The 19,998-nt window shown below is 36.6% G+C and overlaps 1 protein-coding gene across 1 annotated transcript; it reads right to left on the reverse strand.

Annotated features, from left to right (window-relative positions):
- Positions 1–1,816: 1,816 nt before the first annotated feature.
- Positions 1,817–15,762, reverse strand: pif1 (PIF1 5'-to-3' DNA helicase homolog (S. cerevisiae)). The gene is made up of 14 exons (XM_051129852.1): positions 15,645–15,762; positions 14,847–15,412; positions 14,061–14,190; positions 13,724–13,849; positions 13,190–13,343; positions 12,656–12,802; positions 11,046–11,542; positions 9,053–9,399; positions 8,600–8,640; positions 5,626–5,755; positions 5,434–5,521; positions 4,344–4,489; positions 2,335–2,526; positions 1,817–2,090 (listed from the first exon to the last, which is right to left on the reverse strand). The coding sequence occupies exons 2-14, from the start codon at positions 15,405–15,407 to the stop codon at positions 2,037–2,039; spliced, it is 2,613 nt and encodes an 870-aa protein (XP_050985809.1). The 5' UTR covers positions 15,408–15,412; positions 15,645–15,762; the 3' UTR covers positions 1,817–2,036.
- Positions 15,763–19,998: the final 4,236 nt, after the last annotated feature.

The following is a 19,998-nucleotide window of genomic DNA, read 5'->3' on the forward strand; positions in this document are numbered from 1 at the left end:
GGCTGCTACTTTTTACATCTACCACTTTGTTCAGGGCCTTACTTAATTTCTAGTTGTCAAATGCCTGTTAATCTTGTTCAGTTTATGTCTCAGTCTACGTTCATAGAAATATTTACATGTTAAGAAATTTGTTGGAAATAAAGCAGTTGAATGTGAGAGGATCTTTTATTGTAGATCTAATTGCAATTACACATAGTCCCAGAGGGTGGCAGTAGATATTGCATTTTAGTTGCTAGTTTCTCCTTGCCTTTAAAGGGATAGTTCACCCAAAAATGAAAACTTGTTTATCTGCTTACCCCCAGGGCATCCAAGATCTAGGTGACTTTGTTTCTTCAGTAGAACACAAGCAAAAAATTTTAATTCAAACCATTGCAGTCTGCCAGTCATATAATGCAGCTGATGGGATCCACGACTTTGAGAGTCAAAAAAAAACAACAACAAAAAAAAAAACAACACAGACAACCAAATTAAACCCTGTGGCTCGTGACAATACATTGAGGTCTTAAGACACGAAACAGTCGGTCGAAACAATCAGCAAAAAAGAGAACAGCATTTATATCATTTTTTACCTTCGAAACACCTGATCTACTACAATATCCAACTGTCCTGAGCACGTTCACAACAGCCAGCACGTGATGCGTCAACGTGCTCTGGCACAGTAGACACATGAGCGGAAGCGATCTGTCACACGTATACATCACTCATTGTTTACACAGTGAGATTGTGGGTATGACGGCTACTCAAAATGGTAATTACTTGCGCTTATTCTGATTGTTGCAACCGATTAAAAAAAACTAAAATATTACGTTTGCTTGCGTGAACTCATCCAGGAGTGTTGACTTTTCACCGACTCCCAACTTTTGAGCCTGATCGACTGAAGTTATGGGTGCTTGCTCTTTTATATGGCAGAGCACATTGACGCGTCACGCGCGCAACTGTTGTAAACGTGCTCAGGACAGTTGGACATTGTGGTTGTTCAGAGGAAAGAAAAAAAAAAAAAAAAAAAATGGATATAAATACTGTTCAGCTTCTTGCACAGAATGATTGTTTCGTGTCTTAAGACCTCAATGCATTACCACGAGCCGCAGGGTTTAATTTGGTTTTGCCTGTGTGTGTTTTTTTTGACTCTCAAAGCCTTGGATCCCATTAACTGTCATTATATGACTGATAGATTGCAACAGTTTGAGTTAAATATCTTTGTGTTCTACTGAAGAAACAACGTCACCTACATCTTGTAGGATACCCTGGAGGTAAGCAGATAAACATTTTAATTTTGGGGTGAACTATCCTTTTTAAGTTAAAATATTCAGTCACTGTGAGACTATAAATGTAACTTTAGATAAAGAGACAATCATCGTTTTGTGAGTTAGTAAGAACAGCCCATGAAAGAGTGTTCATTCCATTGGACCATTATTAGCAGATATGACTATGGATACTGGGTTATTAATTGTGTTTTTTATAAATGTTATAAATATCATTATAAAAACATTTATAATGATATTTAAAAGTTTAACAAACAAAATGTTAATTATAAAAAAAAAAAAAAAAAAAAAAAAAAAAAAAAAAAAAAAAAAAAGCAAGCATCTCACTGAAGCTGATGAAGGGGGGAAAATATATGTTCTCTTTCCACTGTAATGTATGCAGTTACAGGATGTTGGGTACCACTTCATCTAAACTTACTGAGCCAGAATATTCAACCAAATCAAACATTTCACTTACAACTAGAAAACCACTGTCACAAGCAAGGCACAAGCACTGATACAAATCTGCACAGATAAAAAGCATGTAAATCTATATACTTTCACAGTCAAACCAATTTGTATGTATAAAACCAAAGAAAATTTATTAAAAGAAATACATTGTTACATAAAACAGGGTTTAGGAAATATTTAGAAAAAATAAATAATCCCTTGGTTGAAAAGCAGTGTATCATAATTTACCCAATAAGAAACACTAACTGAACTAAAAATGACTTCATGTTCCTGATGCATTCATGCACACAGTGCATATGAAAATGAGAGCTTCACATCACCACCTCACCAACGGGAATTCTCCTTATTGCTCTGTTCAACAAAGTCATTCATTGAAGACTGATGGAAGAAAAAGAAATTACAATCAGAGACCTGTAATAAACTTAACATAGGCCTTGCTGAAATTGGACAATTTCAATTCTGACAACTACTGTAAAATTAACAAGTAATTTGAGCTTCCTGGGAGACTTTTATTAGCCAATCTAAAATAATTTAGATTCATCTTTTAAATTGTGCCAGTCTGGTTTAATATAGAAAACTTTATTCAGTTGAGGAACAGGGTGATTGTCCAGGGTGGACTGACCTGCATGAGAAGCCTCTCTTTCCTCAGTCTCTTATAAAAGAGCAGCACGTCCTGGTTGGCCTGCACTACTCGAGGATCAAAGTCCATCACACGCAGGCCTTCCAGACTCCGGGCCCGTGACAGAGCAACATAGGCCTGACCGCTCTCAAATACACGCGCCAAAGAGATCTCCACACAATCCAGAGTCATGCCCTAAACACACCAAACAATCAAGTTATCAGCCATGAATTTCATTCAGTAATCACTTGTCTTTCATAGAAATTATATATATATATTTTTTTTTAATAAATATGCTAAAAATACTACGTTGTTTTTGGTATTGGAACCAGGCTTTTGCACGGTCCAAGCTAACAAAGCAAATAGGCTCAAGCCAACAAACTGTTAATTTAAAGGAGAAGTCCACTTTACAGATAATGTACTCACTCCTTTGTCATCCAAGATGTCTGTCTGTCTTCAGTCGTAAAGAAATTATGTTTTTTGAGGAAAACATTTGAACTTCCAAAATTCAGTTTAAATGAGGCTTAAACGATCCCAAATGAGGTTGTAAACAATCCCAGCCAAGGAAGAAGGGTCTTATCTAGTGAAATGATCGGTTTCTTTCATAAAAATAATACAATTTATATACACTTCAATATTATCTCCAATGCTCGTCTTGTCTTGTTCTGCCTGAACTGTGTATTCTGGCTCAAGACAGTTAGGGTATGTCGAGAAACTCCAATCTTATTTTCTCCCTCAACTTCAAAATCATTTCAAAATCATCCTACATCACTGCAGAAGTACCGACCCAGTCTATGCAAAGTGAACATGCAAAGATGATCAAACACCCTTAAAAAAGGTAAAACAGTGATATAGGATGATTCTGAAGTTGAGGGAGAACATGAGATGGGAGTTTTTTGACATACCCTAACTGTCATGAACCGGAACAAAAGCAGAGTTAGGGGAGAGTAAGACAAGACGAGTGTTTGAGATTAAAAAGTATATAAAAGGTATTATGTTTATGAAAATAACCAACAGTTTCATGGGATAAGACCCTTCTTCCTCCATTGGGATCGTTTACAACCGTAAAACAGCTTCTCATTCAGTGAAGCATATGCAAAACACTTTAACTGCAAGCGGGGAGACCAGTTTAACCCCTATTAGTTCTCTGGCTAAAAGAGTGGATCAAATTTTGACCTATTCATTTGGCACTCAATATTAAAAAAATAAATAAATAAATAAATAAATAAAATAATAAAAATTTGATGGTTAGGGGATGTTCAGCATATGGTTTTGTTTTGGTTTTTGTTTATATCGCTATGCACGCCCAGCTCTTACATGCATGGCTTTTTGACTGAAGTGAGTGTAGCTCCAAGATATAAACAATGAATTTTCCAACAATAGAACACCACTGTTGTTATAAAATACATACATTATGATACTCTGAAATGCCAGAAGTGAACGACGACGACAACGACAACACGAACTATCCCTTTAATAAATATTTAATTCTGTCCTTAAGGCAATTATAGTGTAAAAACCAATTCAAGTGGGATATTTCACTGGAGAAACTTAGACCAACATGGTTATAGTGAGGAATTGATTTAATACATTTTCCTCAGTTCCTCTAATGAGCATTGGGACATAGCCACATGCAAAATTTCTTAAACATTTGCCAAACAGTTGATGAGCTAAACAGCGATAACTTTGACAGTTCATCAGTGCAAAAGGCACATAGTCAGAAAAGATGGGTAAACATGGGGACCAGTTAATGAGTCAAAACAAACCAGAACAATAGCCCTGAGCATCTGTTCACAGATACATAGATACACACTCTTCCTGAGCCAAGTCGTTTCATTTAATAGGATTTTCAATGAAAACACACTTTTCTCTGAGGCTCAAAACAGAATGAGATCAACAGCATAATTTTGTAAAGTCAGATTTTATTCTAAGCATTCAGTTGATGCAGGTTTGACTAGTAGTAGCTTACCTATGCACAATGACTCATGGTGGGACATGACAGTACAGCTCACCTGACTCTTGTGGATTGAAATGGCCCAGGCCAGTTTGAGTGGCAGCTGCTGTCGGCTCAGGTACAGCCCCCCTGACGCTTTAAACATCCAACGCTCTCTCTTCATTACCTCAACAGCCCCGCAAAGGAATCGCACTCGAGGGAGACCTGCAAGGGGAGAGGAGGTCATGAATTATGTTATGTCGCAACATCTCACAGGATGTGAGCCAGGTACAGAACTTAATGAGTGATATTTGGGTAAATCTCATAAATTCAGTGAAGAACATGCCATTGCATTGAATACCCCTAGTTCTCATTACTGTAATATATATAATAAAAAAAAAAGAAAAGGAAATTGGGTCTATAAAATTTGTCACTTATGCTCACAGAAACTGCATTTATTTGATAATTCCTGTGATGACAAAACTGATTTCCAGCAGCCATTACTCCAGTGTCACATGATACTTCAGAAATCATTGTAATATGCTGATTTGCTGTTCAAGTAACATTTATCAATGTTAAAAACAGTTGTGCTGCATTAATATTTTTGTTGAAAGAGTCAAATTTAAGGATTTAAAAGAACAGCAGTTATTTAAAAAGACGACAACATGAAAGAAAGGCCCCGTTTACACTTGGTATTAAGATGCGTTTTGGTCCATCGGATCACAAGTGGACAACACTAAATACAGGTGTAAACGGTGTGTGAAACGTTTTGAGCTTGTCCACTTTCAACTACTTTCAGAGGTAGTCGAAAATGCAGTCAACCGGATTGCTTTCATGGTGTAGACACTGATGTGGTTGAACGCATTTGAGTAGCCACACGAGACCGCCTACTCACCTAATATTAATGGTTCAAAGTGCTGCTATTGCTGAAACGAAAGCAGCTGCTCTCCACATTTTTTTATTTTGCCTAATTTTGCAAACGTGTGAAATTTGTTGCTCATGTCTTCTGTTTCTCTGAAAGGGCTTTTTTAAAAAAAAAAAATAAATAAATAAATGCAATCAGGACCACGGGAGTCATCTGGTCAGAAGTTAAGAGACTGAAAGTGACAGAGACTGCAAACAGGATGTGTTAGGGGAAATGCCCATTACAGTTTCGCCGTCAGTTGTACCTTGATTGCCTGGCTGAAAGTCAACCACTACTCCTCTGGCTCCATTCACTAGACCCCTCTGGACATCCAGGTTTTTAGTGAGCATGACCTGAAGAAAGAAGAAAGGTTCTTGCAACATTTTACACGATCAATGTTAAATGACTTTAAATATAGAGCAAATCTTTGCCAGTGGGGGTGTGGGGAAACACCTACCTGAGCTCCCACTTTCAGCTGTAACAGCCGACTCACTGGACTTTGTGCGTCAATGGTCTGAAACAGCATAGGGTCACTATCCACAGCCTCAAACACTCGCATGGTCCCTGCAAAGGAAATACTTAAGAGACTTAGAAATGTGACATGTAATTTACATCTAGTTTGACATCTTATGGTTATTTTGTTAAAAAAACAAAAACAAAATAAATGTACTTCTAAACATTGTCATAGGTGGTTTCTAGTGCTTTGTTGTCACTTAGAAATCAGTTGGTAGATTTCTAATTATTATTTCCATTTTCAGGATTTCACTCACTACCATTCAACTCACAGCACTGACAGTAGTACCAGAAAAACTATCGCCTGATGCAACCAGAAAACCAAGCCACGTCACGTCTCCAGTTTGAAATGATATTTTTTAGGGGTGTGACAAGACACTTATCCCACGAGACGAGACGAGACGAGACGAGACTGGGTTCACGAGAACGAGACTTTTAAACTTTTCTTAAGAAATCCTCAATGATGACATATATAGGGAAAGTCTTTTGTTCAACTGAAAAAGACCAAATGCAAAAAAAATGTAGGTGTATTTTTAACTTTATGAACTTAAACTTCCATTTTAATAAATTGTATGCAGTAATAAACAACATTTAAACGAGCTTCACGATTCTGGATAAATTAAGATTCACAGTTGTTTTTAATAAATTGGAGACCATGATTCTCTCACAATTCAGGAGAAAACAGATTAGAAAACTAAACCGTTCATTCCTTCAGTCTTTTAAAAACATTAATTTAAACAAAATAATAAAAAAAAGCATTCAGTGAAGGAGTCAGTGTATCACTTCATTAAGACTTGTTTAACTATTAAAATCTCCTGAATGAATGATTCAATTACATACTTTTTTTTTAAACGGGCATTTGTCGCCACCTCCTGGCGGAAGAGGATGAGCGTTACTATACATACAAGTGTTAAGATACTTTCGTTTTGATCGCTACCGTAGACAATAAGTGTTTATACCCAAACTATAAACTTTTATCCCTGTACTTCTATTATTTAAATGTCTGTTACACAGAAATGTTATTATAATGTGGTTGAAAAGACTGTTTGTGTTGCTCTTTCTGCGTTCACATTTACCCCGACCCTCTGATTCATTAACATGGGCAGCAACAATTAACCAAACAACTTTATTACATCACTTTTTCATTTCACAGTAAAATTAGCTCCACAACAAATCAAAACACAACTCTCCTTCCACCACACTACAAACAGCATCATTATAACACCACTGCTGTACAAAGGTTTCAACATCATTCATTGCTGTATAATACCTAAAATCTATTATAATCCTTGACCTAACAAAAGCTTTAAAAACTGGCAGAATCTCTTGACCATGTACATTCTCAATTTTGTTTCTTCTTGTGGTAAGTATAGCAAGTTTTGCTTGACCCACTAAGAAATTAATTAACTGCCATTTTATTTTTTGTGTCTGGCTATAACCAGCACCCAGAATAAATTTACAATGAGTATATTGCTCTCCACATTTAAAAAAAACTCTGCTCAAAATATCAAACAAGGGCATTAATCGTGTACATTCCAAATAACAATGAAATACAGTTTCTCTATACCCACAGAAAATACACTTCTCATCAACACAAGGATTAACAACAGATATAAAAGCATTAACTGCTACAATCCCATGTAAAATCCTCCATTGTAAATCTCCAACACGTTTTGTCAATGGTGGTTTATACAAAACTCTCCACACCGGTTTTATTCCCTCATTTAAAACAAGTTTGCTTCTCCACACAGTATCATTTCTTTTATCTAAAAAAGTTTTGTTAAACACTTTCACAAAACATTTGTACATCGGTTTCCCCCCCAGCATAGTTAAGTCCAAAACCTTTAACCCTTCCATATCTAATAAAGTTCCTGATGTATCTTTTAAATCTGGTGTGAGACCAAGTCTTGGAAAAAGGTCTGTCCGATCCAAGGTTATAGATCCATCTTTAAAATCTTTTAGCAACTTCAAGTCCTCCTCTGTTAATCTTCTTTTCCAAAGTTCAATAATCTTTGCAGTTTGACGAGTTGATCTCTGTCCCAGCAAGTTGGTTACTGCTTCTACATTATTCAAATCAGTCCCAGCCACATCAACTAAATGTTTCAGTTGAACAAATCTGGAAGAGCACAGTATCTGAGTGAGTCCCAACATGCATTCATCCCTTACATCAAGCCTGGCTCCTTTAACCAATGGTTCTTCAAACAGCCAGAACAAAGAGCATGTTTGTTCCAATCTGCGTACAAAAAAAAGTTTCCAGACTTTAAAAAGTCCACAATAAAAAGATGATAGTCCATTTAAACAAATATTTTTGGAATCCATTAAAAAACCCTTTGCAAAATTGTTCTAGCCATCGTTCGCCATACTAAGTCAGACCCGTACAAAAACTTTTGAATAAACTGTAGGCGAAAAGAAGATAACCTGCTCTGCAAGTGCACCAAACCCTGCCCGCCTTCGTCTTTTGGCAAGTATAGCACACTTTGAGGTATCCAGTGTAATTTATCCCAAAAAAAGTTAACTAAAATTGACTGTAACTTTGGCAAAAGGCCAGCAGGTGGATCAATGCAAGACAATTTATGCCACAACGTTGATGCTACCAAATTATTAATCACCAGCACTCTTCCTCGAAAAGACATTTTTGAATGAATCCAACTCCATTTTTTAAGTCTTCCTTCTATCTTTTCCACAATTCCCTCCCAGTTTTTCTGTTGTGCAACTTCGTCACCAAGATATACTCCCAAATATTTAAAGCCCCCTCTTTTCCATCTCATCAGACCAGGCAACTTCGGTAAACCTTCCACCCAATTTCCAATTGCCAAGGCATCACTCTTTTCCCAGTTTACTCGAGCAGATGAAATTAAACCAAAATCCTTAACCACAGACACCAAATTATCAATATCCTTCTGGCTACTGACTAATACCATAACATCATCAGCATACGCTGACACTTGATGCTGTAACTCTGTACAATGTAACGATAAACCCACAACCTTATTCCTTAACTTGGTTAACATTGGTTCAATAGCTAGGGAGTATAACATTCCTGATAACGCACACCCTTGTCTTATACCCCTGCTAATATTAAAGGGAGCACTTAAACCACCATTGACTTTCAGCATGCTTTCAATGTTATGGTACAACACTTGAATCATTTTAATAAAATTTGACCCAAAACCAAAAGACTCCAAAGTTTTCCACAGATATTGATGTTCGATTCTGTCAAAAGCTTTTTCCTGGTCAATTGAAATAAGTCCTAAGTCCACCCCCAAGAAGCCTGAGACGTCCAAAACATCTCTAATTAAATGAACATTGTCTAAAATTGATCTGCCTGGCACACAATAAGTCTGATCCAAATGAATAACTTGTTCCATTACATCCTTCAGTCTGTTGGCCAAGGCCTTGGATAAAATCTTCATATCAGAACATAACAAACTAACAGGACGCCAGTTCTTGATTTCCTGTAGATTGCCCTTCTTAGGAAGCAGTGTAATTACTGCTCTTCTACAACTCAAAGGCAAAGAGCCTTCTGTCAGACTCTCATTGAGAACACTTAGCAGGTCCTCACCAAGCTCAGACCAAAATTCCTTATAAAACTCCACCGGGAGTCCGTCAATACCAGGAGACTTCCCACCCTCCATATCTTTGAGGGCAATTTGAAGCTCCTGAATAGACAAGGGTCTTTCCAGCTGTGCCTTTGAGTCTTCAGCAACATTGGGCAATCCTTCATAGAAACTGGCAGATAGTGAGTCATTTTCTTTATATTCACTCTTAAACAATTCACTATAGAACCTTACGGCTCTCCGTTTTATATCATTAGGCTCCGTCAACACCTGGCCGTCTTCGGAGCATAAGGAGTGAATATACCTGCGTTGGCCATTTTTTTTCTCCAGACTGAAGAAAAATTTAGAAGGAGCATCCATTTGTGTTAAGTTCTGGTACCTTGACCTTACCAACGCTCCTTGTGACTTTATACCAAGCATATTCTCTAAAAGAGATTTTTTGGACTTCAAAGTCTCAGCTTGCCTTGAATCTATTTTATCATCAGCTAGTGCTTGTAAATTTACTATTTCAGACTCCAATTTTCTCATAGCTTGAGTAATATCTCGAGAAACATTGAAAGCATACTGTTGACAGAACAATTTTATTTCAGTCTTTCCATAATCCCACCATTGTCTCAAATCACTGAAACATTTCTTTCTTAATTTAAATTGACTCCAAAAGAAACAATACTTCTTTAAAATTTAAATCACTTAATGATGTATTAAAATGCCAAAAAGCACTTTTAACCTTAATTTTTGCAATAAAAACCTGGCATAAAACCAACGAATGATCAGTAAAACCAACTGGCACAATTTCACATTTTCTCACAACATTTATATGGTGTTTAAAACAATAAAATCTATCAAGTCTTGCCATGGAAAGAAAATTCTCTCTTGTATGTAACCATGTATATTGTTTGACACTGCCATTAAATTCTCTCCATATATCACATAAACCATGCGTCTCTATTAAATTACGAAGTATTCGACTTGAAGTCGCATGAGGCTCCGCATGATTCCTGTCTAACAATTCATTTTCAGTGCAATTAAAATCTCCTCCCAAAAACACATATTCATCAGTTTTACAGTTCTGTAAAATTGTATCTATACTATTTAAAAAAAGAACTCTTTCTGTACCATTTGTAGGGGCATACACATTTATGAAGACCAGCTTATGATTTTCAAACTCAGTCCGTATTGTTACAAGTCTTCCAGCTATTACTTCTTCCACCTGATATGATACAGGTAAAAACCTTTTGGCAAACAGAACAGCCCCACCACCTCTATTAGAACTCATGTGTGTTAGCAACACTTCTCCCTCCCATTCCTTTTTCCAATCAATAGCATTAGTGCAATCACTGTGAGTTTCCTGTACATACATAACATCTATGTTCTTCTGTTTAATTAGCTCATACAACAACATTCTTTTCTTTATGTCTCTTGCACCATTTATATTAAGTGAACCCACCCTTACTACACCCATAAAGAAAAAAGTAAAACACAAAACAATCTGTAAAAGAAAAGAACCAAAACAATTAAGTTGTTTCAAAGCCATTTTCTGTTTGTAGTTCTTGTCTCAGTTTAGCAACGAACTTTTTCAGCCTATAGATCTCTTGCACTGTGAATTGTTCAGTTCCCTCGCCCCTCATCAGTGTTCCAACTGACTCAATAAACATTCTTCGATCAGGAAAAAAATCCATAACTTGCACTTTTTTCATGTTTTTAGTCTTTTGCAGAAAAGCCCTGATTTTTCCAAAAGAATAATCACTTCTCTGTTTATCACTGTTTTGGTTGTCATTTGCCTCACTGTCAGAATCATCTAACATACTTTGTTCACCATCATCACATTTATCACTGCTGGTCTTAAGTCTTTCCATGTTTAACTTTGCTCTTTTCCTTTTAACTGAAGGAGTCTTAAAAACCTGCTCTTCAATCCCCAATTCACTACCCATTCCTTCTCCTTCTAAAACTGTCTCAGCAGCCTCAACCACATTACCAGAATCAACACTTAAATCTTCTCCTCCACCCCCATCTGTCTCTCCTACTTCTGTATTTTTCACCTGTTCAGCCACATTCTCTGTTAAGTTTTCATCATTTGTTGCATTGTCTTGTACCTGCACTCCCACAACTACCCCACCACCATCCTCAGCAGCATCATCAGTCCTCTCTGGACAAGCACGTCGTATGTGCCCTTCTTGTCCGCATACAAAGCATCTCATTGTTTCAGATGATGCAAAGACAACATAGTCATATCCATCAATCTTAAATTTGAAGGCCACACTAAGTTCATCTGTTTCACTTTTCAAGATCATGTGAACCTGACGCCTAAAACATACAACATGTTTCAAAAGGGGTGATTTACAGCCTAGGGGAATTTTTTTCATTTTAGAAACTACTTTTCCATGCCTCGATAATTCTGTCAATAATAGATCGTCTTTTATAAATGGAGGGACATTTGACAGTATAATCTTCCTGGCTGGCTGAACCAAAGGCATTACTGGGGTAAAAGTGTCTTTTATTATTACTCCACTTTGAACCACACTATTTACTTTCTCTATAGCGTCAAGAAAAATCACGACAGCACTATTCATTCTCGACGCTGACAAGATACTCTCATACCCGACGGCCTCTCCAACCGCCAAACTACATTCTTCAACCGAACAATTCATCTCCGGCACGATTTTAATCCCGTGCCTTCGTGAAAGACGCTCAAACGCTGCATTGCCAGGAGGCGCCGGCGGTGCCGCGGCCGCCATGGCTCGCCAGCAAACGCCAGCACACGCTGACAAGAAGCGTTCGCAACTTCACAGAAAACCTTTTTTTCTACACACCAGTTCAACCTTTAAAGTGACTTTCGATAAACCTTAAAACCTGACGCAAAAAAAGAGAAAAAAAGTTTAGAAAGAAGAGACAGAAACTCACTCGTGCCGTTCCACACTCTCACGCCGACTCCGCCCACTCACTCCCAACATCCGCTCAGAGCCAGTGACTCACTGCACTGGTCAAAGTTTTGGTAGAAAGGACTCCAATGTAGGGACAAATCTTTCAGGATTTATTAAAGATGTTAACTTGTGTGTTTTAAACATGAAGCAAAGTCTTATTTTTTAGAAAAAAAGTAACTTTTTTTTTTTATTCAAACTATTCTTTTAAACAGTCATATCAAGGCTAAAGTGGACAAGCAGTGATGCTTTAAGGTTTGTTCACAATGTATACTATACTTATAACTATAATTACTAATTCTATAAGAAAAGCGAATTATAACAATGACACTGGAACAATATCATCAGATTCAGAAAGAAAAGCTGATAAACAAAAACACTGACAACCAAAGAGTGCCAGCATTTGAAGTGGCAGCCACAACGTAACTGCAATGCATGCTTACATAAACAGAACATTATCTTTTGTTGGTGTGGGAACTAATATAGTTATAATTTTTGCCATGAATGGGCCTTAAATGAGGACAGTAGTACCTGAAAACAAAAGTTTGCCTTGTCCTTTCCTTTTGCTACAGGTGGAAGTTGAAGAAAGTCTCCACACACTATCAGTTGAATCCCTCCAAATGGCTCAGTGGATCTTCTGACGGATCTAAAAAAACATAATATACAGATGACACTTGTCTAATAATGGAACTCTGGCATAATACTGTCTTGTTACTCTCTTTTAGAATGGGTGAGCTTTTCCAAACATGCCCTAGACTGGGTTTTTTGAGGATTGTTGATAAAATGGTTTGAATTTAATTGTTATTCAAGGTCTGATCCAAATCACCAGTTCAAATATTCATTTGCCATCTGGTGTTTATTAGGAGAAACGCCAGAGTGACAAAATCAGATGCAACTAATCACATTAAATGAAATTACTAAACGGTTAACAACAACCTTTATCACCACATTAAATTGATGTTCAATTAAATTTTACTCATGTGGAAAATTAAGTGCACTGGAATAAACCAGTATCATGAACAGTGTAGTTCACCTGGCTACAGCTTCCAGTTTGTCAAAGAACTCTGCTTCCACCATTGAAATCTCATCAATAACAAGTTGTTTGCAAGATGTCCAGTGCTGCAACACCCCAGGACGCTGAGCAAGCTCAATACATTGTTCAAGAGGAGCAGAGCCAGAACCAATACCTGATAACAAGGAAAACAAAAATAACTCCTCTACAACAGCACAACTCATTTTGTAGATTTGAGAAATGTGTTGATCATATGATACTTCAGGAAAGTGACTAAATAAAACCGCTATCATGATTACGGTTTGGTTTGGGGTGAAAGGATACTACCCATTTCATTAAACACTTGCTATCATTAATTACACAGGAAGAACTTTCCTAATTAACACATATAACAGGTTTGCCTTTGCTTTTTTTGTTTTTTTTTTCAGATGACTGAAATTATGTACATGTTACTGGCCCATTCCAGTCTGTATGAATGATCAAGGAAATGCATCAAGAGAACTGGGGAAATTATCGCACTATAATAGATGGCAAGACATGTAAATGTTTCTGAACCTGCAAAACTGTGCAGCGTGGTCCCTCCTATGTGACAAGCCGCAACACCAGTGCTCGCTGTTGCATACGTGCTTTTTGGAGGCAGAGAGCCTATAATCCTTTTGAGCAAGAAGGACTTTCCTGTACCTAAAATAAATTCATTCACAGTTGTGTTCAAAATGCCATGGAATAAGAGCTTTATAAAACAATCATGAGAAAATGAATAAATAAAAAAAAAAAAAAAATAATATATATATATATATATATATATATATATATATATATATATATATATATATATATATATATATATATATATATATATATATATATATATATATATATATATATATATTACCTGCACTGCCTGTGAAAAACACATTCTTGCCACTTAAGACTGCATTGAGAACTGCAGTTTGTTCTTTGCTGAGCTTTTGTGCCACAGGCAGAACCAGTACAGGCTTCTTACTGGGGTGAAGAGCTTTAACCTAAAACAGACAAATAATTATTTGGAAGGGACCATGCACAATATTAAACAATTTTTTTTTTTTTTTTTTTTTTATTTAATGCAATCTACCAGAGCAAGCCAGGGAGTTATTTATCTGCAGTCCCTTGATTTATTGACTTAGTTCATTAAAGTCAGCTAAATACATGACAAAAACATTCACACGGTCATTGCGAAGTTCCTATCCCCTCTCTTTTAAGCAAACAGTAGGTGGAAAGAGGCAATAATCTTAACGAAAAAGTTAATCGTCAGAATTATGATAACGGAAATATGATTTTGATTATGAAAATGAAAGGGTTTCTAAATTAAAAAAAAATCTAATCAATATATTTTTCATAGACATAATATGCATTAATATTCTTTTACTGGACTGTCAAAGTTATTTTAAGAGTTTTAATTGTTGAATGAAGTGAAGGTCAAGTCCTTTTAGGAAGGAATGAACCTACTTATGTTAGATTAATAATAATAATAATAATAATAATAATAATAATAATAATAATAATAATAATAATAATAATAATAATAATAATAATAATAATAATAATAATACTTGGGTTTTTTCTTCTAGTTTATCAAAACAAAAAAGGTCATGAACTCATGGACATGAGATCAAATGGATGTACAAATGGATGAACATACCGGACTAACGTCACAATCAGGTCTGGGTCTTTTCACTTGCTTCCTTTCACCCAAGATCTTATTGACAGTTCTCTCCGAAGGACCTTTGGGTTGGACTGGTGCATTCACTTTACTTCTCAGCTCGTTTGCTTTCTGCACATCTTTAAGCTGGAGTGGACTTAGGGTTTCAAAGGCTCTAGGAAGGCCAGCTCGTAGCTTATCCCTATCACTCATAGGCTTGATGCCTTGGGATGCCTGATGTTTGATGCTGAGCGTCTTCAGAAACATCTTCAAACGATCCGGAGGACAATCAGATACCAAAACCTGCGTATTCTCCGGGATAAATTTAACAGTACATTTACCGTCCTTTGCAAAGCGCGTAAAGAGCTGGAATTCGCGCAGCATGAAGTTTTGAGGAGCTTTGCCATCGTGAACGCGCAGGACCATCTCTTGAAACTCATTACGCCCTAATGTGACAGAGGCTTTGCGGATGAGCTGCCGTTTGATGGCTTGACCCGCAGGATTCAAGCGCTCCACTGCCACAGTGCACTGAAGCTCAGATGGATCAATGTGTCCCAACATTTTACCTGGAGATAACATTGAACAGCTTAAAACATTTAATTGATTTACTTAATGAGTTGATCATTTAATAAAACCGAGTCTGGTTTATTGATGTAAATAATTAGCAAAATTAAAAAATATTATTCTTTTTTTTTTTTTAAATATATTCGCACACAACTAACATTAATCTCAACTTTTTGAAATCGATAGTAAAAATACATAATATACGTGTTTATTTAAAGCAGAAGCCTAACTCACCTTTCTCATGCACCGTTTAAACAGCGAGTCACAACACCAGCTGTTCATTCATTATGATGCGCACGCCACGATTTTCAAATAGTTCCGCTTGACAAAGATTGGCCAATAGTGACAAACTGCAGACCAATCAGACCAAAGGCATTTAAACAAATATCCAATCACAGACGGGCCCGCCTACTAGCATTGCTCCACCAATGAAACGATGTTGTTTTCATTACGTCTCTTCCTTCCTGGTGGGTCTTTTTCTTTCTTTCTTTCTTTCTTTCTTTCTTTCTTTCTTTCCAATAAATAAATAATTCTAATATCGTATTGCTTGTCATTTATTTGTAATTAATTGTTACATTTGCTAGCAATTTCTGAGTAATAATTGTTTCTGCAACTAATTTTTTTCAGCATAGCTAAACATAAATAAATATCCCTATGCACATCCAGAAACAGTGGCAAGTTCCCTATACTGTATATTTTATTATTATTATTCAACTAGTTGAATATTCATAAACTAGTGATTTACAATTAGGATTGCTTGATCTAGGTCATTTTCACACAGGTCAAGGTTTACTGTCTAGTAGCAGTAAAACAAGTGTCTTTTTATTTAGTAGTGATTGATTACATTTTCCAGTATAAAATATCAGTCATGGTTTGGTGTATTTCCGTAAACAAGAAGTTCTCTTTTACGTAAGCTGAGAAAGACATTTCCAGGAATGGGTCACTGTCCCGCATCATTAAGCTCCGTTCAGTACATGCAAGCTTTTCTTTAATTTACATTCATTGGCAAGACGACAGCTGGCTGAGTTATGACGCTCAGGACAGGTGGGCAATACCAGAATCCACTCTAACAGTAAGGGCTGCCTTCACCCTGCACCCACAGCCCACTGAAGATGTAGTGAGGTGGAAGATAATAAACAGAACTACAATTAAAAATAATGATTAAGTTGGTCTTGAGCTTTCATTTGATTTAATTATACATTATCTGTGATATGCAAATAAGGCTATGAGTGAAACGTCACAGTGTCTTGGTTGCAAAAGTGTAATTAGCAATCATATTAGTAATTCATATCTAATCTTGCCTGCCACTCTTCTCCCAAGCAAACAGACCTGCTTCAGTAAACCTTCACAAGAGATCTTTGCCAAGCACAAATTTCCCCCCTCATAAATGTCCCTTAAAAACCGGAACTGCCATGACAGGGTTTTATATGACACAGTAAATAGCTGCATTAGTAGATGTATGCTAGGTACATCCATAGTGTTATAGAAATTGTCTCTATGCACTGTAGTTCATCCTTGAGGAAAAAATCCTTCACATTTTCTAATGGCCCTAAGAAAACTGTGTTTCCTAATGGACATTTACCAGCCAGTTGATAATAACATACATAGTGCTTGAAAAATTATTTGTAATGTTGTCCCCTCTCGTACAGGCTTTAAATAAATCATTGAGAATTGACCAAAGAAAAGATTTACATAGCTTATATATAATGAGCCTCCTATGACAAGAATTCCCCTTCATGACAATGTCTACCAGCCAAACAGATTCATTACACCCATCATTATTTTAGAATGACTGCTGTTTGTGCAGATTATTTGCACTCCGCTGACATCTCTAATGACATCCTTCTGCCCCATATATCAAGTGTAATGATCACACATAACTCGTTTCCAGATTCTCACACCTTGGTCCCCATTAACATGGGCTTTCATGCCTCATTTCTGAATTAGAAAAGTAAACCATCTTGTATGCTGTCACAAAATAGGCCATCTGTAGACAGCCACCGAGCATAAAAATATGATTTAGAGCTCCAGCGATCATTATCATTCCCGCTTGGGTGAAAAGTAAAAGTGAAATGACCCACTTCACCCCACACTATTGACTCAACTCACATGCAATAGAACATCTATAAAGAAGTAAAGAGCAGAGGTCAAAAAAAAAAAAAAAAAAAACACTGGAGTGGAAATGTGGAAAGGAGAATGTTATACAGTTGTCAAGCAGAATCCTTGATCTCAATCCAGTAAACCTTAACCAAGTTTGACACCATACTGAATTTTCAAGTGGATGAAAATGAGGCTGTGAGGGATACTAGATCCTAGATCTAGATCTCATGTAATTTTCAAAATTCAAAATGTTCTATGGAGTATTGTTTTATTGAAAGTCTTTTTTATTCTTTGGGAGCTGAACAGTCAGTATGTTGTTAAATAATAGTACAGTCAATACAAAGCACAATCACAGCACAAACTGTGCTTCTATCCCTCACAACCTTGTTTTCATCAATGTCAAAAATTAATAAATAACAAAGTGCTAAAAAATATAGGGCTATCCTGTCTAAGGTCTATTGAATACTAAGTGTGCCCAACTAAACAACCCAGAGGCAACAACGGCAAGGAACCTGTACTCCATCGGAGTAACAGAAATGTAACCATGGAAGAAACCAGGCTCAGTCATAGGGCCAGTTCTCCACTAGCCAAATCGATGGCTGTTGTGTTGTTGAGGTCTTAACAGGGTATCGTCTCTAGGTAACCATGACATCTAGTTGTCATGGTTTCTGCTGACATTCAGGGTTGTTGTGGTCATCTCTAATTGCAGGTCGACCATCTGATGGACTGAATCCAGCTGACTACAGTAACCTCAGAATAAGGATGAAACAGAGAGACTAATATAAGTACATTGGGTGTTATGGGAAGCGTTTCCAGTTCTGGCTGACCTAATTTAAGCAGGCTATTGATCCCTTAACAGATTCGAAATATAGAAATGTTATAGTGTGCTAATGTGTATGCTAGGTTCTAGATTTAGGTATTTAAACTGACAGCATGTGTCTGCCTCCCGAACAGAGCTAGGACCAGATTTTGGGTGCTGAAGGATCTACCACCAGCAGTAAATTTTGATCTAGAGGCTAGAATTTTGAGACCTCAATATATGTGAAAGAATATACTAGTTAAAAGCTTGCTCAAGATCTGAGGAGCTAAACCAGACAGAGCTTTGTAAGTAATCAGCAGGAATTTAAAGTGTTTGCAATGTTCAATAACAAGCCAATGTGTGTGTACCCATTTTGGTCAAGTCATGCAATTTTTTTTCATTATATATGATGCAACAATATAGGCAAAGTGAACACAAAGTGGTTTGTTATTTTCTGTACTGTCGGGGACTATATTTTTGAGTGGCTGAATTGCACTTAATGAATTTGCTTCATAAAAAATGTTTTAATTGAAAATTGTGTGTAGAACTTATAAAACACTGACAGTCAATAAGATTGTCCAATAGGGAGATGAGTTTCAATCCCTTCCCTCCAGCAACCTGTCACTCACATAAATGATCCCAGAAATTAGTAAAACAACATCTATCCAATGATTCAGTCAATTTCAAACTGACAAAATCAAGTTATGTCCTATGTTTTTTTTCTTGTTTGAGAAGCCTTTTCACTGGTAAATATGTCCCAATAGAGAAGAAAAGATGATCATAATTGTTGTTTTATACTGACTTATAGATATAGACATAGTGACTCATAGTTAACTTTTCAAATCTTATTTCTGGCTCAGATAGTAAAGACCTACACGTTAAACAGAATTCAACAGTATCATGCTGTAAAGATATCTTCCTTTAAATTTGTTTTACAAGTCACTACACTGATACCCCAACGGCATGCTATAGCCTCATGTAAGTTTTCTCCTTTTGGTCTTGTCAAATCAGATGAGTGTTTCTTTTTGGATCTCCATCTAAGTGGAACACGACTGTGTGTGTCAGAGAGAAAATCTTATATACAGTATGTCACATGAGTCACTTGCTTTGTGATTCCGACAACTACAGAGATGACCCGTTCACTCAATAGTGCTCTAAATGTCAGGCGGCTATATCTCAGAGCACAAAAGCAATAAGACCTAAATGAAATTGTTGGACTTGATCAATGAGCCACAACGTGGGTGACACTTAAGGGCTGAGAACAATCAGCTAAAGCTTGAATACTGTGACATCAAAAGAGCTACAGCCTCTGCATGTCCTTTCTCAGACCACAGGAAAGCCCTCTAAAAGCCCATTGCGTAATAGCCAACTGAATGTAAAAGCAAACCTATATTATATGAATAAAAATCTGAGGAATCCCTGTTAGCGTATTGTAAAAAAAAAAAAAAAAACATACTTGTTATTCACTTCTGTTAAGTAGGAAAGAGAGAAATATTTAGCAACCAAAGTTCAAGCAAATTATCATTTTGATTTGTTGCAGCACGAACGTCATCCTGACAAACTGCGCCACTAATGTCAGGAAAGGCCAGCTCATTAATAAAACTATGGAACAAAGAGGAAGAAAGTAAGGATGTGAGCAAAGAGATTTTTTAAACCTAACAAATGTCCTAACAAAAACTTTTAGTTAAC

This window comes from Labeo rohita, chromosome 2 (genome assembly GCF_022985175.1).
Source record: "Labeo rohita strain BAU-BD-2019 chromosome 2, IGBB_LRoh.1.0, whole genome shotgun sequence".
In the NCBI taxonomy this organism is placed as follows: Eukaryota; Metazoa; Chordata; class Actinopteri; order Cypriniformes; family Cyprinidae; genus Labeo; species Labeo rohita.